The following is a 22,536-nucleotide window of genomic DNA, read 5'->3' on the forward strand; positions in this document are numbered from 1 at the left end:
CAATGAGGAATATGCACAACTTTTATGTTTTTTGTCTACAATATATGCTGGTATATTATGTTGAAATTTTTTGGGGTGTTTTCTTATAATATAAACTACAATATATGTTGATAATATACCAACATATATATGCTGGTATGGATATTTAGGATGTTTTTTGTCTATAAGGTTCATTGGTATATTAAGAAGACAAAAAACACCCTAAATACTACTTAGAGACCATAAACCCCCATCTGAAATATATGTTGATAATATACCAGCATATATATGCTGGTATGGATATACCAGTAAAATAGATGATCCAATCATCTATTTTACTTCACCAATAAAATAGCCAAATAAAAATAAATAAATAAATAACATATAAGAGAAATATTGTTATGCAATTATAAGAAAAAAGCCTTGCCTACTACAAATGTGGATCAACCAACTCACAATTCGTAATAAAAGCATCAAAATCTCTCAAACGCCTTGAGACTCCATCCCCATTCAACTTTTTCAAACAATAAACCCCCATCTTCTTAAAAGCCTTGCCTACTACAAATGTGGATCAACCAACTTTTTTGTTATAAGAAAATATAACAATAAACACCCATCTTCTTAATATACCAATTTTTTGTCTATACCAGTATAAGAAAATATAACAAAAAACACCCTAAATACTACATAATATACCAGTATAAGAAAATCTCTAAACCATATGTTAAAAAAAAACCACTCATTTTCTTATAATATAAACTACAATATATGCTGGTATATTATGTTTATATTTTCTTAGTTTATATTATAAGAAAATATTTCATAGTTTATAAGAAAATATAACTACAATATATACTGGTATATTATCAACTAAGAAAATATATGCTGGTATATTTTCTTAGAATGCTATTCTTAACCATTAAGTATAAATATCATCCAGAGTGAATTTAATATATTTTACTGAGTATAAATTTAAGTATAGCTAAGTATAAATTTTATATATTTAATGACTCATATATCATCTAGACTCAACAATAACGCATTATTTTTTTAACATGCAATAACATAGTATACTTAAAGTCATTATCATCTAGACTCATATATCATCCAGACTCATCATGTAAGTCTAACATAGTATACTTAGGTAGTTGAGTCACATAAACCAGAACAATCTACACCACATGGAAATAAGAAGAAATCACCAAAATCACCAAAACATTTACAGTAGTATTTACAGTAATAAGAAGAAATCACCAAGAATCATGTGACCTTGAGTTATTTCAAAATCACCGAACTGAACTGGCTTCAAAACCAGCATGTTATTGAGTCATTAAGTATAAATATAATCAGTTTAAAAATCAGTTTCACATTACCGAGCAAAGTTCCCGGCTGAGATTACTGAGCAGCCGAGTTAATCATTTCCACCTCTGTTTCAAGTTCCTGTTTCACATGGAGCCAGAGTGAACAATGGTGAGAGTGGTCAGAGTGATCCACAGAATGGAAATATGAAACTCTAGTACAGCTGAACCATTAGATAATCAAGCATCAAATGCCTAGATTATCATGGCATCACCACTCACTAAAGTAAATTGTTTATAATTTTATCCATTCAAGGATAATGTCATCCTCATTCATAATCCTTAGAATGGTAATATGAGACTTCAGTCCAGCTGAATCATTTACATAACAACCAAGTATGTAACCAATGAACAGAGCTATGATAGCACAATGTTATCCTAATTATCTATAAGTCATAACCCAAGAATACACATGTCATGAGTTCATTTTTGTCCCAAGATGCATGGAAAGATATGAGCCTCGCTAATTGATGGGGATAATTACATTTTTTTGTCTCTAAAATATGCGTTTTGTGTTATTTTGATAACACTTGCATCAGTTTTGTGTCGATAAACTATTATTTAAATGTAATTTAATAATTCAGCACTTGCGTCAATTTTTTCCTATTATGGTTTTCAATATTCACATCTCAATTAACTCTATTTCTATTGTTACTAAAGTTACATTCCACATTTTTTAAAGTGGTTTTAAACAATCAGACCAAAGCTAATAGATACTTATGCATAACAGGATAGACAATAGAGTGCAATAATCTAAAACTTTTACATACATTAGAGCAAAGGAAGAGCTTGACAAAATTCTGTGTAAGAAGTCCCAAAGATTTTTCCTTCCTATTGTCTGTCAACAAAAGTATCTCTTCATGGTAAGTTCAACAATTGACCCAAGACTCACAACATTGACTTGTCCAATTGTTCAAGTATAATTACCAATTGACAAAACAAAAAGATCAGTAAGTAGCAATATAATAATAAGTATGTGATTGTAACAATATAATAATAAGTACGTGGTTATATGCTCTGATTATTCAAAGCTGTTTTTTTTTTTTTGCTTTGAATTTCTAACATGTAAACATAGAATTTCCTGTTTAATGTTGAAATTTCCTGTTTAAAAAAAAAAAAAAAATTGTCGAAATTTCGGAGGGAGGGTAACACCATAATAATTGAATCTCATTCTCCAAGCCAAGTTTGGTAATGGTAAGGAAGATCGAAGGTGCTGTGATTGTGTGAGAGAATAAAAATGAGAGAATACTCTATGAAAGCGAGTATATAAAAATGAGAGACCCAATTCGGAGCTGTGCATAACTGTGCATATAAGAGACCCATGAGAGACCCATATGAAGCATATAACTGTGCATATAAGGAACCCAGCATCCATATGAAGCATATAAAAATGAGAGACCCAATTCGGACCTAGCATCCATCATAAAGGAACAATACTCATCCATCAAAAATGAGTATATAACTGTGCATATAAAAATGAGAGAATACTCATATGAAGCATCCAATAACTGTGCATATAACTATGCATATAAGAATTGGATAACTGTGCATATAAGAGACCCAATTCGGCAGTTAAGAGAGGAAAGGAAAGGAACCCGAAACATAATATATGAATTCAATAACTTTTGAATTTGAATTCAATAACTGTGAGCTAAGAGTGCAATCTGTGAGCTAAAATGTTGACATGTGCTTGTCTCCAACCTTCTCAAATCAATTTGGGAAGAAGACAGAGGGTATGGGGGAGTATGGGTAAGAAGACAGAGGGTAAGAAGACAGTCTGCTTCTCTCAATACACACCTCACTATCTGCTCCTCAACTCTGCAGCAGTATGGGAAGAAGACAGAGGGTATGGGGGAGACAGAGGGTATGGGGCAGACACAGAAATGTGTTGGGCGGGAAACCTTTGATACATTTTGATATAAACCATTGATCTAAACCATTCATATATACTTGGGATTAATCTTAGCCATTGGATCAAAATGTATCTCACATACATTTTGATACATTTTTCAAAAACCTTTGTGACTTATTATATAGATGTTAGGTAAAAATGGTGAAACAGAAATTCATGACAATCCATAATCAGCCATGACCTTTTCAATTAAGAAAAACTGATAATATTATCAATTTTACTAAATATAGCTTATTAGTTTAAATTTTTTTAGATAAAACCTAAACTATCATAAATATTTATAAATTAAACTTTTAGGTAATTAACTCTTACTTATTCTACCATCATTCTAAAAGGAGACGGTAAGTATGATATTAATATCATAAAAAAAATCTCTCCCTCGTAATGAGACTCTCATGATAACAACTGGACTCTCAAATCACTTTCAAGTTCTATTATCCCATCTAAAACCGATTGATGTTTGGAAAGAGATCATTTACGTATTTTCTATGTTCAATATTACAATCACAAACTTATTTTTAGAGTGACAAAGCAGCATTGTGTACACCAACATCAAGCCCTATTGAATCACATTAGTGACTTCAAACTTGAATAGCACAGTATGTCATACTCCATCAAATTTAAAAATAAATATAAAAATAATAATAGTAAAATTAAAAATAACCTTACAAAGTTACCATGTATTGTAAATGAATAACATAAAGCAAGTCAGTCTACTCTTAAGATTCGTTTATTATGATTAAATCACGAATTAAGACTCAAGAACATAATAAAGTTGAATTGAATATCAATTTCATCATCATGTTGAGTTATTCATTTATTCTATTCACGAAGTAGTTTTTCGTTCTGTATAAAAAAAATTGTGTATAATTTTTTTCATTATTTATATGATTTCCGAAATGGTATTTTTCGGAGAATGATTTCTGGGTGGCTGAGCGTAAATCTAGGGTTTGAGAGAGAGGGAGAGAGAAGAGGAGCAAACGGAGGAGCGAACTTGGTGAGCCAATCGAAGTACAGTTTCACAGTTCTCAATCGGATCAATTGAAAACCCTACCAAAACACTGAAGTGGGGAAAAAAACTCAAAAGTTCCAACAAAAAAATGCAATAACTGCAATAATTAGGCAGTTGCTCTCAACAATGGCTTTAATCAAGAAGGATGAAATAAACCAATAAAGGGGGGAAAAAAAGGCAAACAAACACATATTACTAAACCAAATCTTACAAACTTGATTTAGAGCAATCCAAATACCTAAAAAACCCTAATTAACAAATCAATTTAAGGTTTAGAAAAACAAAAATCAAAACCAAAATGAGTAATCTGTTATATGATCAAAGCCCCAACTCTTCGGGATATATGATCAAAGCCACAAAACTATAATGAAATCGAAAGGGTTTGTAAGGGAATCTTACCTTGCGATGAAGAGGAGCGTGACGAATGAGGAGGAGGAGGAGGAGGAGCGTTGGTAGCGAAGAGGGTGGGAAGGAGGAGCGTCGGTAGCAAAGAGGGTGGGGTTTTTTTTGCTTCTATCGAAGAAGAGAAGAACAGAGAGTGAGAGAGAGAGAGAGAGGGGGAAGGTGGGGAGGATGGGATCAGACGTGGATATATTTGGGAGGCAATCCTCATTCATTTTAACCAATCTGAACCATGGATATAAACTTAAGATTCATCTCAACCGTTAATATCAAATGTATCTCACACACATTTAAATAAAATGTATCTCACATACATTTTATACATTTTCAAAATCTCTCTTGCCTTATTATATAGATATATATATATATTGTGTGTGTGTGGTGTTTGTTATGACTTTATTTGGACTCAATACGGTGTTAGTTATGATCTATTGTGATTGTTATGCCTCAAGTGATGTTTTTTTTTTTGGGGGGAAAAATAGAATTATTATTGATGAAAGAACATAAAGTACAATTTGATCAATTTATTGGTTATAACTTATTTTGGTGTTGATTATGACTTAGTTATAACTCATTGTGATATTGGTTATCAGCTATTGTGGTTATTATTTTAATTATGACAAAAAATAATATTTAGTTATATCTTAAATTGTATGTAGTTATGACTCATTATATATATATATATATTTAGTTATAACTAAAAATAATTTAATTATAATATTTATCGTATCAAATATTACAAATTGTCATAATGTATATACACACCCAAAAAAAGAGTGTATTATAAAAGGAAAATGCTCTGGTGTACAATGCATATCATATGTGACCCTATTATAAAATTATGTAAGTTAAATACAAATTCGATTAAGTTCGAGAAAATTTAAGACTTATGCAAATTTATGTTCAATTTACACATTTTTGTGAAATCATAAGTTCTTGAAAACTTAGGTAATTTTTTGATAGGATTGCATACGGTGTGCATGCATACCGGAGAATTTTCCATTATAAAATGACATTTTTAAGTTTAGAACTATGTAAAATATACTGAATTTGGTAAATAAAAATTAAAATCCCCACTTTCTTAGTATCAGTCTAACCTTGCCCAGAGTAATGCTAAAATGGGAAAACCTTTATGGGTTGTATCCAAAGACATGGAAAGAGATGTTTTTATGTCAGCAATAGAAGCCCAAGCTTATGGAATTGTTGATCTTGTAGCAGTTCAATGAAAATAGCATGGATATGGATTTCGCGCAACACAAATCCGTGATTTGAGATTTTATCTTCTTGCCGAGTATAATATTCTATTAAGTAGAAGTAATTCATAATCATTCGGTTAGGATCGATCTAAACCAACCCATTATGTATACGATTCAACATGCCAACTATTAAACAACTTATTAGAAATACAAGACAGCCAATCAGAAATGTCACGAAATTCCCCGCGCTTGGGGGATGCCCTTAGCGTCGAGGAACATGTACTAGGGTGTATGTGCGACTCGTATACACAGAATGAGACACAGACCTCTCAGAAGGAGTGGGGTTGGGTAGCCCTATCTCTCATGAAAGGTGTGTCACATTCTATAAATAATTTCGGTATATATACACTTAATATTTTTATTTTTTATTACTCCCACCTTCCTAGCAGCTTCTTCAAAGCCCAAAATGTCAACAATCAATTATGGTAGCATTTACTCCTTAAAATGTTCATCCACTCACTTTGAAGCTTCCATGATAAATCATAAATTAACAGGTTGTAGCACTTGTACCCCTTTTAAAACTTTTGGGAAGTGTATTTAAATCATTTACTATGTTTTGGGAATCTTTGGTATTGTTGTATCTTGGTTTTGGATGAGTGAAAATTTATTTAAACTTGCTGGGATTGCTCGTTCACTCTTGTTTACGTTGAAAAGTTGTTTGGAAGCTTGAAATTCTATTCTAGGGTCGACACCAGCCTTCCTAGGGTCGACCCTTACTTGTTGGTGAAGTTCTGGAAGTGTTGCTGGAAGATAGGGTAGACACCAGACTAGGAAAGGGTCGACCCTCTTATGCCTGTGTGTTAGTTGCTAGAAGATAGGGTAGACACCAGACTATGAGAGGGTCGGCCCTCTTATGTCTGTGTGTTAGTTGCTGGAAGATAGGGTAGACACTAGACTAAGAGAGGGTCGACCCTTTTATGTCTGTGTGTTGGTTGCTGGAAGATAGGGTTGACCCCTCCTGTCTAAGGGTCGACCCTTGCGTGTTTTTTTTTTCTAGATTTTTAGGTCCAAATAGACCCAATAGAGGGGGTTTTTGGGCTTATTATTTTTTTTGACCTTAGGACTTTTCCTTAATATTATAAATAGGCCCAAGCCATTCCTTCTCTAAGGATTTTCTGTCCTTTTTCCTCTCAACCCATGATTTCTCTCCTCTTTCTCTAAAACTTAACTTTTCGCACTTAGATCTTCAGATCCACTCACCTAGAGCCATCTTTTCATCTTGGTCCTTTGGGAAAGGTTGTAGATCTTGTCAAGGGCTTTCTATTGATCCAAGTGGTTTGTGGTTTCGTTGCCGGTGATTTTTGGGTTGTTTTCTCTTCGCTTCAAGAGGTAGGGATTTCTTTGCTCCTTTCTAATACTTCATTTATGGATAGATATGTGGTAGTTTTTATTGCATAAAAACCATATTCATTATGGATTTTCTTGAAAGCCATGAAAAGGGGATCTAGGGTTTGATATTTGTGAATGGTGTTGTTAAAATGTTTGTTGTTGAGTAATTTGAGAGATGATTTACCATGTTTATGAAGAAAGGGAGGAAGGCCCTAATTTGATATTATTGATATAATGGGTTTAAAAATGAGGGAGTTGAATAATCTTTATATTTTGCTTATATGGGTTGGATAATTGTATTTATATCAAAAGAAAATAAAAAGAGGAGTAACCACGGTGTTGGTATTGTTTTAGACTAATCACGTGAAGTTGAGTTGAGTTATGGTTTTGATACCAATGGGATTGGTTTTGTAAAATAAAGAGAATATGGATTAGGTTTTGGTTTTGGTATTGTAAAATGACGAGAATGAATTCTTAGAGAATGGTTGGAGTTGTGTGGATTGGAAAAATAAAGAAAAGTGGTCTTCTTGAAAGAAAATGAAATCATAACCCTTTGTAAACGAATAATGAACTTGAGGTCGGATCTTGGAACCTTCAAATAATATCATTGTTATTGGACTGAAAGTCATGCGAGAATTGGATTTTTGTTTTCTTTTCGTATTAGATGCAGAAAAGGATAGATATGAATGTAAGTGGTGGGATTGGATATTTGAAATCTCCCACCTATGAAAATATGGATAGTTTATCCATATGGAGATTGTATATATTTTTAGAACTATATGTTTTGAGATATCGGTGGAGGATAGCTATGACCGTTGTAGAAATTGCATGTGGACTAGGTGAATTGAAATTAATCACTTGTGCTTGTCATTGAATATGACTATAACTATATATATTGGATATGTATGGCTATTTGGGAGTGGAAAGAGGATGTACTCCATATGTGATTATGTGTTCATATATGTTGTGTATGTATTACACTTATGTTGTTATGCATCCTAGTATGTTGAAATGGTTGGGAATGTGCTTGCGCTTCGAATGAGAGGTACCATTACCTTCCAGCTAGTGCTTGGAGAATTGGTCGCGCTTCGAATGAGAGGTACCAGTACCTTCCAGCTAGCACTTGGATAACTTGGCAGAGGTACCATTACCTTCCAGCCGGCGTCTGGTAAATTGGGGTTTTGTTATGGAAAGGTGTATCCTTGAATTGGCATTTTGCTATGAAAAAGGTGTATCATTGGCTTACCGTGCTTAAGGCAGGTGGAGCATAATTTATTTATCATTATTGTCTCAGTGTATTTGGGTATATCATGGGTTATGATGGTTATTGTTTTGGAAGGCCGTATTGCCTCAATTATTGATGCAGATAGCTATTGATTGCTTGTTGTTTTCCTTTTGTATTAAAGGCATATTTGTATAGTTATGAATGTGTTGGAAGCAGATTTAAGTATTGTGTTAAGATTATGAAAAATGTGATAGACTTTGAACACTTGTGAACATGTTTTGAAAAGGCAAATCAGATGTAAGTATGGAAAGTGAGAGAAAAGGTAATGGGTTTGGTGAAATTGTTTTCTTCGGAAATTTGTTATAATCATATGATTTTTGGAAAAAGATAACAAGAAGAAAGGAAAGTGAATTGCTTATATTATTGAATGAAATGAACGATTTTGAGAAAAGTTCTTATATACGTGTATTTCTGTATAAACCGTCACATTATTTATACAATATGAGACTAAGCATTCATGATCATAGCTATCTGTAAGTTGCTATTGTTTAGGATCATGTTGAGATCCCTACTGGATTTTATATTTATTCCACGTTGCTAATCCTTTTTTAGGTGAACGTCGAGATGGGTTTCAAGATCGAGGATCTTCCTTATATGTTGGCCATGGGGCCTTTTATTTGTGAGCAGAATGCCATTGATGTAAAAGGGTTAAACCCTTTCTTTTACTTTAAAGATGTAAGCCTGCGGGCAAATTTATTTAGTTATGTACATGTTGCATTTTCGGATGAGAAAATCTTTATTTATTCTTATAAATGATGTAAAGAGTTTCTGCATGTTAACTCTGAAATTGAATAAACTCAATGAATTTGGTAATGGATTTCGAGTAACAAAATGTGGGGCGTGAGAGGTAAATTATGGTAGCATTTCTTCACCTTATTTTATTTATTTTTAATTTTTTACTTAGTTCTTCCTTTTAGATATATGGTTAGATATAGGCCCATTTTAAGAACATGGGTTAAAAGTCAAAAATTAATTTTTAACTTATTTTAAGTCACATTATTTGTCACATAAAACAGTAAAAAAAATTAAAAAAGTCAAAAAATTAACTTTTAACCATCTTTTATAAAATATCTATGACGCCTGACAGATAGCTTTCATCCCATTTGTCCTTAATTCCCTGTGGAGCTTGTTAGAGCCTAACAGGCCTCCTCTTCCAATTCCTCATGTAGTTGTCATGTGTTCTTGGTTTCCAGAGGTGAAGACACTCGCAGTCGACATTTATTTTTAAAATTTAAGTAATTTTTTTACTTATTTCTCATTTCCATATTATATTGAAGTATATTTTCAAAGCATGGTCAGCTTGCTTATTTTCATTTTTTAAAAAATATTTTTTAAAAAATTTTATTTTCTTATTTTTCGTGTTTTTTTATTTTCACTGAATTTTTTAATATTTTAAATAATTTTTTTTTACTTTTTAAATACACCTAACATAAATACACCTAAAAAGTAAAAAAATTGTAAAAAAAAATCTTTTAAAAATTCACTAAATATCAAAAATATAAAAAAATATAATAATTCAGTACATTTTTTATATTTTTATGTATTTATTAATTTTTTAAAATATTTTTTTACAAATTTTTTACTTTTTAGATACATCTAACTAAGGTGCATCTAAAAAACTAAAAAAAAATGTTAAAAATTTTAAAAATATTCACTAAAAATAAAAGAATACGAAAATTAAAAAATTCAGTTTTCAAAAAACTTAATCTAGAAAATTCAAACCAAACACACTGATTACAATTGATCTTTTTTTTTTTAATAAAGTAATTGAAGTTGAAAAAAAAAATTTAAAATTTAAAATTGTATTTTTAAAATATCATTTTACAAAATAACATATAAATATATATATAAATTCAAAATAACTTTAAGTTAAAAAATTCCATATTACACATTTCAAAAAAGAGGTGTACCATATGTCCACTTACGATTATTCCAAGTTAAAATATATATATACATCCACTTACAAGTTTTGTAGTCTTTGGTTTTGATCAGTTGTTTTCTATATATATATTGAATTTTTATGAAATAAATTTTTTTTTGCCACTAAAAATAAAATTGTGGTGTTTATTATGACTAGTTACGGCGTTAGTTATAATTTAGTTATTATTGTTGTTATTTTAGTTATGATTGAAGATGTTTTGGTTTTGACTCAATTGGTGTTGTGACCCATTTTGGTAGGTTGGTTATAACCTATTGGAATTGTTATTATGTTTCAAATTACGTTTGATTATGTTCCATTGTATTTTTTTAGTTATAATTAAAAATATCATAAATTATCATAACTTATATGTGATATATACCCAAAGAAAAGAAAAAGAAAAAGAAAAAGAAAAGTGTATTATAAAATGGACCCTTTCAAGTTTTAAAATTATGTTAAATATACTGAATTTGGTAAAAAAATAAAAATAAAAATAAAAATCCCCACTTTCTCAGCATTTTTGTCCAACCTTGCTCATCCCACCACTTTTCCCACACATTTGTAACCCCAACTTCCAAGCAGCTTCTTCCATGCCGAAAATGTCCGCACACAGGTGTCCTTAAAATGCCCATTCACACTCGCTTTGAAGCTTCCAGGATAAATCATAAATCAACGGGTAAATTATGGTAGCATTTCCTTACCTTTTTAGTGTTGCGGATCTTGGGCACACCAGGGGACACTCACAAGCAAAAACACAAGACTTTTAACGTGGTTCGGCAAACCGGCCTACGTCCACGGGAGCGATGTTGTTATATATCAACAAATGAAGGAGATTACACACTCTCAACTCACTGTCTCTCTATATAACACACTCTCTCACACTCTCTGATACACAAACAGAATATAGCTCTCACTAGCTCTCTCTATTTTGTGCCTCTCTCTCAGCAGTGTGTTTCTCTTTTGCTTGCTATGTTTGCCGTGTATTCAACTCACCATCACCATTCCATTTTATACACCAAAACAGAAGGTGGAGGGGGCCTCATGGGTGTGTTGGCTGCCAGCCCAATATTCTCCTTTGAGCTGCTGTACAGTTGAAAGCTTTGTCCCACCATGTGAAGACTTCACATGGCCAACTCCATGCTTTCTCCTTTGTTGCTGGCGCATGGCAAGCCTCATGGCTGCCAACTCAAGCCTCATGACTTGCCAACTCATGCCAACCTCTTTTGCCTTCCTTTTACCATGTGGGTTGGCCACCCTTCCATGTGGCTGCCAACTCAATTTGGGTTGATCTCCTACAAATCACCCCCTCAACCCATATGAGGTGATCCATAATAGCACCCCCTGCCTGAAGTGCCCGGCACCCCCTCACTGGGGTGCCATGCAAAGCTTACTTTGCAACTCTTTGAGATGGCATCTCTCCCTTCCATCCAGTCTTGGAGAGATCCCAATATGTCTCTAATTCAGGAGCAAAAGAAACTTTCTTCCCTGGGACATGCTTTGCTGTCTTGGTCTCTTTGCTCTGAGCTGTCTTTAAAATTGGCCGCAATGGCTCCGTCTTGTGCACCTCCGAACTGCCTCCACGCGTTCTTGTACACTTTGGTTGCCATGTCTGCTGGGCCCTATGTCTCTTCTGTGCATGTCTTGTACGTCTTGCCCAGTAAGTGACAGTAGCTCCGTCTGTCACAACCTTCTCCACAAGCCTGTACAGATTCCCCTCCAGTCGTCCATGTAGCATCACCGTATCTCCATGGATGACTTTGAGATTTCCTTTGCTAGATGTGAAGCTATAACCCTTCATGTCTAGCATACTTAAGGAAATTAGATTCTTCTTCAGTCTTGGCACGTGTCGGACTCCATCCAACGTGAAAATTTTTCCATCTTCCATTCTCAGCCGTACTGTTCCCATGCCAACAATCTTACTCACAGTGTTGTTAGCCACTCGAACAATACCTCCATCCTTGGCTTGGTATGTAGAAAAAAGTTTCTTATCCATGCATATATGATATGTGCTTCCGGAATCTAAGATCCAGTCAGGTTTCGTCATACTCGACGAAACTGTAAATGCATACTCATCTTTAGCATTTACTGCAGCAGCGACATTTGATGAGCTCGCTTGTTCCTTGTGTGCCTTGTCCTCCTTGAGCTTTGCACAGTCTTTTATGAGGTGATCCTCCTGATCACAGTAATAACACTTTCTCCTGAAGCCTGACCTTGATTGCGAACGTCCTCTTGATTTGGATCTACCCCGTTTATCATTGGACCTACCTCTGCCTTGCTCATTTTCTGAGGCAACCATGGCATTTCCTTCTGGGTGTTTGCTACTGCTACCTTCCTGTTTCTTCATCGACTCATGAGAAATGAGCATAGCAATCACCTCATCCAGTCCAAGAGCATCCTTCCCGTACAATAGAGTTGTCCTGAGATGCTCATATGATGCAGGTAGAGAGACCAGCAAGATCATAGCCCTATCTTCCTCCTGGGTCTTGTCTCCAATGGTGTCCAATTCCATTGTGATCCTATTGAACTCGTCCAGATGTTCTGTGAGGTTCGCACCTTCTGGCATTCTAAGTGTATATAGCTGCCTCTTCAGAGATAACCGATTTGTCAAAGACTTTGACTTGTACCTCATCTCTAACTTTGCCCATAGCTCCGCCGGATCTACTTCACTGATGACTTCCCGGAGTGTGTTGTTCCCGAGATACAACTGAATTGTACTGTTTGCCAATTCCCTCAACTCCTCCCACTTGTCATCCTTCATGTCTTCCGGTTTGTTGGACTTTTTGAGAACAGCTTTCACCAGACCTTCTCGTGTTAAAATGTTTTTCACCCTTTGCTGCCACAGGGTAAAGTCATTACTGCCATTAAAAGGCTCAATCATGAAACTTGCGCCTTTTCCTACCATTGTAAATTTCTTCCCTTTTTAAAGAAATTCCGATTTAAGAATCTGACCGTACGGATGGGTCCGGAATATTCCAAATAGTTGGAACGCACTATTGGATCGCCAAAAAAGGGACTTCGAATGGCCTAGATCTAGCCAAAAGAGTTTGAATGCCTCCGATTCAAAAACTAACCGTACGGATGTGTCCGGAATACTCCAAATAGTTGGAACTCACTATTGGATCGCCAAAAACGGACTCCGAATGGCCTAGATCTAGCCAAAACAGTTTAAACGGTTCAGATCTGCTGAATCTGGTGCGCCTGAGAAGCACCAGATAATTCCTCCGGATCGGCTGGTCAACGGCGCAGTCAGCAGCTCGGTCAACGGCGCAGGGGCGCGGTCAACGGCGGCTCAGCGGCGCGGCTTGGCTGGCGGCGCGGCTCCGGCGCGGCTCGGCCTGGTCAGCGGCGCGGTCAACGGCTCGATAGCTCGGCTCGGCTCAGGATGACGTCAGCTTGACGTCAGCTTCACGCGCGCCCCCACTCGTCTTCTTCCTTCGTCGGCGCGTGGGGCGCGTGGGTGCGAGTGGTCTTCACTCTCGATCTTCAGGTGGCGCGTGGCGGCGCGTTAGAGCTCCGATTGGCCTGTGGTTTGAAGTTTTGGACTCCTCTCCTCCTGACCTTCCTCCTGGTATGCTCAAAAGTGGATTTCGACCACTTCGAAATCTGGACACTTTCGGAAAAAACTCGATTTTTCTCCACCCGGGCTTTGATACCAATTGTTGCGGATCTTGGGCACACCAGGGGACACTCACAAGCAAAAAAACAAGACTTTTAACGTGGTTCGGCAAACCGGCCTACGTCCACAGGAGCGATGTTGTTATTTATCAACAAATGGAGGAGATTACACACTCTCAACTCACTGTCTCTTTATATAACACACTCTCTCACACTCTCTGATACACAAACAGAATATAGCTCTCACTAGCTCTCTCTATTTTGTGCCTCTCTCTCAGCAGTGTGTTTCTCTCTTGCTTGCTATGTTTGCCGTGTATTCAACTCACCATCACCATTCCATTTTATACACCAAAACAGAAGGTGGAGGAGGCCTCATTGGTGTGTTGGCTGCCAGCCCAATATTCTCCTTTGAGCTGCTGTCCAGTTGAAAGCTTTGTCCCACCATGTGAAGACTTCACATGGCCAACTCCATGCTTTCTCCTTTGTTGCTGGCGCATGGCAAGCCTCATGGCTGCCAACTCAAGCCTCATGACTTGCCAACTCATGCCAACCTCTTTTGCCTTCCTTTTACCATATGGGTTGGCCACCCTTCCATGTGGCTGCCAACTCAATTTGGGTTGATCTCCTACATTTAGATATATGGTTATATATGTATAGTCACATCTCTTATAAAACATATATGATGCCTTAACAGATAGCATTAATCCCATCTCATAGCCCTTCTGTCCTTAATTCTTTGTGGAGCTTTAATCCAATGGAGATTGTTGGAGCCCAAGATGCCTCTTCTTCGGATTCTCCATGTAGTTATCATGTGTTCTTGAGTTTCAGAGGTGAAGACACTCGCAAGACGTTCACTGACCACCTCTACACAGCTTTAAATCATAGTGGATTTCGCACCTTTAGAGATGATGACGAGATTGAAAGAGGAGAAAATATGAAGTTTGAATTGCAGAAAGCAATTCAAGAGTCGAGGATGTCAATAGTTGTCTTCTCAAGAAACTATGCTTCTTCGAGCTGGTGTCTTGATGAACTTGTGATGATCCTCAAACGTAGAAGGACTACTGGGCATGTAGTGCTACCTGTCTTCTATCATGTGGATCCATCCCATGTGAGGAAGCAAATGGAAAGTTTCGAAGAAGCATTCACGAGGCATGAAGAGAGATTCCATACAGAAGGAGCTGGAAAAAAAGATGAACAGAAGGGCAAGATACAAGAATGGAGAGCAGCACTCAGAGAAGCTGCAGATTTAGCAGGGATGGATTTACAAAATCAAGCTGACGGGTAATTTTTCTCTTTTAGCTAAGCATTACTTGCATCACCCTTTTTTGGGATTTTGTAGTTAAAAGTATTTCATACGAGGACCTTTTAGATTAAAAATTATTTGATCAAAATTTGGGATGAACTTTTTATTTATTTATTTAAAATTCCAAGAGTTTGACATCTTTTAATTTTTAAAATATAACCTCAAATATAGAAGTTAAATTGTCCTTGAGGGAATATCCAGTTGGTTTCTTTTCAAATCGGTACAGGTTCATAGGAAGTTCTTCATAATACCCAAATAAAACTTTGATTTATTAACTATGATTTTTTGAGATGGTTCTCCCTTTCAGGCTATTTGAAAAGATCACATGAAGTTGTTCATTTTCAATCATAAAAATTTGGGTTAATCACACCAAGATTGACCCCATTAACTAATAGCTCGCATTACTTTACTTTATTTATGAATTTATATATATTAATTCCTTCAATTATAAAAACCGTACAAAGAGATGAAAGTGATATGTTTTTAGTAGTTGAGGTGATAAATCATATATATTTACCAATAATTGAGGGGTCTTGGTATTATTAGTCCTAAAATTTCACTGAAAAAAATTAGACTATTCTTCAAAAATTTAATAACTTATAAGCTTACTATATTCTCATAAAATGCAAAACAGGGAAAACAATTTATATTAGAAAAAATAGTATTGATCCAAAACAATGATTGTAAAAGCCCCCCCCTCCCTTTTTTTTTCATCTAGGATTCGTCTAATTGTTTCAAAAAAGACAATAAATAACATAGTCATCTTCTTCATTATTGCATGAGAATTTATAATTAATTTCAAGTCATTGCATTCTTACTGTGCTTTATTTTAAATCTTGATCTTGTCTTTAGACTCGAGTCAAAATTTATCCACAAAATTGTAGAAGTTGTTTCAGATATACTAAGACGCACAATCTTGGCGAATTCCCCCTACTTGATCGGAATACATTCTCGAGCAAAAAATATTGGGCTTTGGTTACGAGATGGGTCTAGTGATGTTGGTATAGTTGCAATTTGTGGGATAGGTGGAATAGGAAAGACAACCATTGCCAAAGTTCAAAGAAAGCAGTTTTCTTGCAAATGTAAGCGAAACTCTAAAACAACCAAATGGTTTACTTAAATTACAAAGACAACTTCTTTCAGATATTTTACAAGGAAGAAAGAAAAAGTTGTATAATGTTGAAGAAGGAATTGTTAAAATTAAAGATGCATTACACTGCAAAAGAGTTCTTATAATTCTTGATGATGTGGATACAATAGACCAACTAGATGCAATACTTGGAATGCGAGATTGGCTTTTTCAAGGTAGTAAAATCATCATAACCACTAGACATGAGCGGTTGCTAAGGGCTCATGAAGTTTGCCACATTCACAAGGTTGAAAATTTGGATTACAGTGAGTCCTTAGAGCTCTTTAGTTGGCATGCCTTTGGACAAAACCGTCCCATTGATGGTTTCATAGAGGTCTCAGAAAGGGTGATACAATACTGTGGAGGGCTTTCATTAGCTATAAAAATTTTGGGTTCTTCGCTGTCAGGGAAAAGCTTAAATGTCTAGAAAAGTCAATTGGAGAAATTGAAAGCGATTCCTGATTATCAAGTCATTGAAAAACTCAAAATAAGCTATGACTCTTTACAAGATGACCACGACAAAAATTTATTCCTCCATGTTGCTTGTTTCTTTGTTGGGATGGATGAAGATTGGGTAGTTACAATTCTAGATGGATGTGATTTTTATACAACAGTTGGGATTCAAAATCTCATTGATAGATGTCTGTTAATGATTAATACACGCAAAAAGTTGGTGATGCATCAATTGATTCAAGAAATGGGAAAAGAAATTGTTCGTCAAGAATCACTTAAGGAGCCAGGAGAACGTAGTAGACTCTGGAATCATAAGGATTCCTTCAATGTCTTGAGAGAAAATACTGTAAGAATTAATCCTTCTCCTCATTTATATTTGTATGTATTTCTATAGTTATCAAAAAATGATCAAAACTTAGAAACTTCATACCCAAAAAAAAAAAAAAAATCATTTACATTGGTGGTTTTTTTTAAAAATGAAAGTTACATCATTTTGTATGAGAATTTTGTATATATATATATATATATATTTTGGGGTATAACATTACTCTTCTTGATCAATGTCATCTCCCTCTTATTCTTTATTAGGAGACAGGAAAAAGTGAAGGCCTTGTGCTTGATATGAACTTTTTGGAAGATAAATATGACAAGACAGTCATTGGTGTCAATAAAAAACGTCATTTTAAAGAATTCCTCAGCACATCTTTGATGTCAAATGTAGGAAATTCGTTTAAAAGACGTCGTTTTGGCATCTTCTCCTGGCAGACAGTAGGCATTGCTCTACGAAATTCAGATGAGATAACTTTGGAAGTTGATGCATTTGCAAGGATGCACAAACTAAAACTTTTGCAACTCAAAAATTTACAAGTCAATGGAAGCTTTGAAAATTTTCAGAAAGGATTACGATGGTTGTGTTGGCATGGATTCTCTTTCAACTCTATATGCGATGATTTCCCTTTGGATAACCTGGTTATTCTTGAGATGCCGTATAGCAACTTGCAAAAGGTTTGGGAAGGAACCAAGGTATGTTACTCATTTGTTTGTTTTCATTTCAATTTTGTTTGAGAATTAAAAGAGACAATAACCAGCATTTTTTTCTATTACAGTTTCTCGAGTCATTAAAAATCCTTGATCTTAGTTATTCCCATTGCCTTTCTGAAACTCCTGATTTCTTGGAAGTACCCAATCTTGAGCGACTAATACTTGAAAATTGTGCAAGGCTGGTAGAGGTTCATGAATCTATTGGACACCTTCAGAGACTTGTTTTATTAAATTTGAAAAATTGCAAAAATCTAAGGAAGCTTCCAAGAAGCATTGTTATGCTAAAATTTTTGGAAACTCTTGACATCTCAGGTTGCTCAAATATTAAGGAATTGCCAATAGAGATGGGGACTATGGATTCTTTAACAAAGTTTAATGCAAATGGAACTGTCATAAGTCCATTACTCTCTACCACTAAGGAGGTCAAACCATGGTATTCATTCATCTGGCCTTCTCTATTGAAGCCAAGAAAGAGTGTAGAAATTTCATGGGCCCTTTTTCCACAATCTTTGGTACACTGAAGTCTTGTGGATTGCAATTTATCGGAGGATGCTTTTCCAAAGGATCTTAGCAACCTATCCTCATTGCAGATATTAAATCTAAGCAATAATCTAATTTGTAGCCTCCCGAATTGCATCGGAGGTCTTACTGGACTTCAGATCCTTGTATTGAAAGAGTGTAAAAGGCTTCAATCACTTATAGTGGAGCAGAATTTGAAAGTATTGTCGGTCATTGAATGTACATTGTTGGAGAAAGTAACATTTCAATCATTTTCATCATCAACCATAGAATTCGAGAACCTTCGTGATGCTTATATAAAGTTGCAGAATTTGCAAGAGTTTTACAACTCAAAATGTAGATCTTATTCAGCTCCATTAACCATGCAATATAATGACTCATGGGAGAATCAATTTGTTATGATGGAGCATTGCAGACCATTACTATTCTATGATATGTGCGACAATATAGTTGAGGTCGTGGGCGCATTTAAGTTAGAACCCATAGGGAATATTGATGTGGAGATAATGAATAATTTGGGCTTGCCCAATTTTGGATCCATGGGAAGCCCAACTGTTACGCTTTCAAAGATGTACTTAGAGAATCAAAAGAAGCTTCCCCTACAGGTCTCTCTCTCTCTCTCTCTCTCTCTCTCTCTCTCTCAAAATAAACAAAAATAAAAATAATAAAAAATTATAAGGTTAAATTATGGTTTCTTTGGTACAGGGATGTCATGAAGAACACATGTTTTACGCTTATCTTCCGGAAAGCAAGATTCCAACTTGGTTTAATATTAAAAATACAGGATCTTCAATATCTTTTAAAGTGCCATCGCATTTCAGAATTCAAGCCTTGAGTGTGTGTTCTATTTATGCACTTTCCAATAATTCATAATATCTTGACCATGATTGTGACGCACATACTATTATCAATAATACAACCAAGAGTCTGATTTGGAGCCATTCCCAAATGTCATTGGCATTCCAGAAGCTGATGAGGATATGATGCGGTTAAGTTATTGGAAGTTTGAAAATCAATTGAAAAGTGGGGATGAATTGAATATTGCAGTGGTTGGAAATGAAGATTTTCAAGTGAAGGAGGTTGGAGTCCATCCTGTGTACAAGGAGCAAGAAGAGAAGAGTAGCCAATCAACTAGTGGAGCAGCATCCCAATTACAATTCTCTCTCTATGGAAATGTCGTTCCTGGAAATGCTTCTACAGTACATCCGGTGAGCAAAAAAGTCTTCTGCCTCGGATGTCATTGGCCACATTGTTGGATTTGTGACAATCTATAACCTCAACCGTTGTGCACTAACTCGGCAATTGGTTGCTTCGGGACTAGTGAGAGATTGGGTAGGCAATAATTCTTGCTCTTTCTCCTTATAATTATGTTATGTTGTGTGATGATAATATGTTATATGCTGAATATTCTTCATGATGCTAAGGATTTTGAATAACTACTATGAATTTTAGTTCTTTTCTCTGCTTTTGTTGAAGCCATTACTGATTTATTTTTTCTACTTTGGAATTTCTAATATGTTCTTGTAACATCACCCAGGGGTACCCGTGCACGTTAAACAATTCGGACTCTCGAGATCTCTGCGATCAAGTCTCACAAATGAAATGTGAAACATAGATGAGAGTCCAAATTTGGAAACTTTTATTAAAAATTCATTTTATTGCAATTTTGTCAAAAATAGATTACGTCATCAGATTTCAAAGTCGCCATCTAATATTTTGAAAAATTTGGAAACTCATGACTCGTGCCAAGGCCACTGTTTGTCATAACCAAAGATGCTTGGTTCAGAATCTTAGGTATGAGAGAAGAAGGTCAATAAGAGCACCCTCGCTCACCCAATCAAAGATCGGCTTTTACTAAACCATGATATGAGTTTTACTTGCTTCATATGTTCATATTTCGATTTATTTAATAGATCCTAAAAAGTTACTATGTGAATCATACAAGTATAGACTATGTCATTCATCTTGGAACAATTTGAGTTCATGTGTTTTTTGAAAGAGTTTTGAAGATGCATAACTCAAAAAAATTGAATTTACAACATGAAAATCAATATCATTCCAAATTAAGCGACACAACCTCCATCCATCAGCATTCATGGAGATATATCACATAAGCAGATAGCCACATGGTAGGATGCTAAACATAATAAGAAAATTATGTACAAGCGGGATGCTAAAGCATAACAATTTATATATTTATCGACGTCCCGCGAACAGTTACAAAACAAAGTTAGTAAAATATGCATGATCCTACATACAAAATCCTAATGCAATACAAACACAAGAATGCTTTTAAAGATCCAGTTTTTAAAACATGACATGTGAAACATTGCAAAACATGCGATAGCGCACAAAATCAAGTAATAATTAATTAAAGCTCAAATATGCAAATTTAGCCAGATCTAGGCATGAATCATGCATATAAAAGCATGGATATGCATGGCATGCAAGATATATACATATGTACAGTTAAGGAAATCGATTAAAGAATGCGATAGATAAGAAGTGGGGATGGAGAATTATTACAACACTTTACATATTACAAATCTGAGGGAGATGAATAAATATTACAACACAATATAAAAATCCTCACAAACACTCAATAAAATAAACATAAAAAAATAACAGCTTCAAGCGCCTCAAAGACCATCGGAGGTTGTTCTTTTCAACGTCGGAAGGCTGCTTGGTTTTGCCTAGAGGTCGCGGGCACGGTCATGAAGGTCGTGGGCGCGATGGTGTACTTTTAGGTGGCTACCCGGCCAACTAATGGGCCGGGTAGCCCAGTGGGCTTGGCCAAACTCTGTTTTCTTAGATTTTACACCACAACAACAGAACTAAAGCAATATATATGGGAGTCTCAACTCACCACTTTCAATTAGATTACAAAAATATATAACATAATAAGAAATCAAAGCAAAAGAGCAAAATAAATAAGAAATATAAGAAAATGAGAAGTTTGTGAAATTCACCTTCCAAGGAAAGGATGAACTCCTTAGTTCACAAACTCCCTCTTGATCACCCTAACGTGTAGGAAGTGTGTTCCCAAATCCCAAATTCGAAATTATGGAGTTTATGGTATGGAAAGTGGCTAACTCTCTAGTTTTTCTCACTTTCAATCAGTAAACACTCTTCCTTATGATCAAGGCAATTGATCTTTGGCTATATCAAAATTTTTGGAGTGGTTTTGGTGTATGGAATGAGGAATTTCAATAGCTATGGAAGCTTGGAAGTGTTTTGGCTCAAGATTGCAATTTAGATAATTTTTCCTCTTTTGCTCTCTTTTCTCCCTAACTCTCTTGAATGATGTTCTTCTTCTCTCATTCCATCCTCTCCCTCTTTAATATACAATCTGAATGTATAAGCCATGAAGGAATAAAAAAGTCAAGGAATGGGGGACAAGGTGGAAGACAAAGGTGTTGGGGATGACAAGGATGATAATGATGATCAAGACTTTGTTGCTTTTGATTCATCCATTATGACAAGGCCAAAACCTCTTTTGATAATAGAGGTGTGACACCCCTGTTCTGTATTATGCTAATTGGTCCCAAATGCCAATGTGATTATATGTTTTGATATGATTTTGTGTGTCATTATGCGAAAATATATGATTTTGAAGTTTTATCTGTTCGTCGTAGGAATATCTGTTTGAATAACCTGTTTTGGAAATTAAATTGAGGGCCTTATCGGCCACAGAACTCGAAATCGATTACGCCATTGTGATTGGCATAATTTTTAGAGCCTACGATGAAATTTAATTGAAAAATTGATTTGGACCAGATTAAGTTGATTAAGTTAGTAAATTGGTGCCCAATTATTTACTATTATTATCATGAGTTAGTGGGAATTGTTGGGTAAGGTCACTACACTCCCCATTCTCTCCTATGTATTCATTTTGGCTGATCAAACCTTGAGAAAAGGAGGAGAGTCGGCTGTAGAGAGGGAGAGAGGAGAGAGTTGTGCAAATTGTAGCTTAAAGCTTGGGAACCTTGAAGATAATCCAAGAATTATTAGATTGTGTGAATCAA

The 22,536-nt window shown here is 35.2% G+C and overlaps 1 protein-coding gene, 2 long non-coding RNA genes and 1 pseudogene across 4 annotated transcripts; 3 read left to right on the plus strand and 1 right to left on the minus strand.

The window, feature by feature from the left end:
- Positions 1–1,163: 1,163 nt before the first annotated feature.
- On the minus strand, positions 1,164–4,179 carry LOC145790558 (uncharacterized). The gene is made up of 2 exons (XR_014329383.1): positions 2,108–4,179; positions 1,164–1,419 (listed from the first exon to the last, which is right to left on the minus strand). It is a non-coding gene; the product is annotated as an uncharacterized LOC145790558 (long non-coding RNA).
- Positions 4,180–10,510: 6,331 nt separating this feature from the next.
- Positions 10,511–17,969, plus strand: LOC145790561 (TMV resistance protein N pseudogene; annotated as a pseudogene). The gene is made up of 2 exons (XR_014329386.1): positions 10,511–11,127; positions 14,761–17,969. The product of XR_014329386.1 is annotated as a TMV resistance protein N pseudogene (transcript).
- LOC145791333 (disease resistance protein RPV1-like) lies at positions 15,695–18,296 on the plus strand. The gene is made up of 7 exons (XM_082871690.1): positions 15,695–15,699; positions 16,222–16,451; positions 16,513–16,832; positions 16,926–17,297; positions 17,540–17,974; positions 18,058–18,129; positions 18,249–18,296. Exons 1-7 carry the CDS (start codon positions 15,695–15,697, stop codon positions 18,294–18,296), a joined length of 1,482 nt encoding a protein of 493 aa, XP_082727816.1.
- An 8-nt stretch (positions 18,297–18,304) lies between these two features.
- Positions 18,305–19,973, plus strand: LOC145790562 (uncharacterized). The gene is made up of 2 exons (XR_014329387.1): positions 18,305–19,116; positions 19,217–19,973. It is a non-coding gene; the product is annotated as an uncharacterized LOC145790562 (long non-coding RNA).
- Positions 19,974–22,536: the final 2,563 nt, after the last annotated feature.

This window comes from Camellia sinensis, chromosome 5 (genome assembly GCF_055761805.1).
Source record: "Camellia sinensis isolate YWXY chromosome 5, ASM5576180v1, whole genome shotgun sequence".
Classification (NCBI taxonomy): Eukaryota; Viridiplantae; Streptophyta; class Magnoliopsida; order Ericales; family Theaceae; genus Camellia; species Camellia sinensis.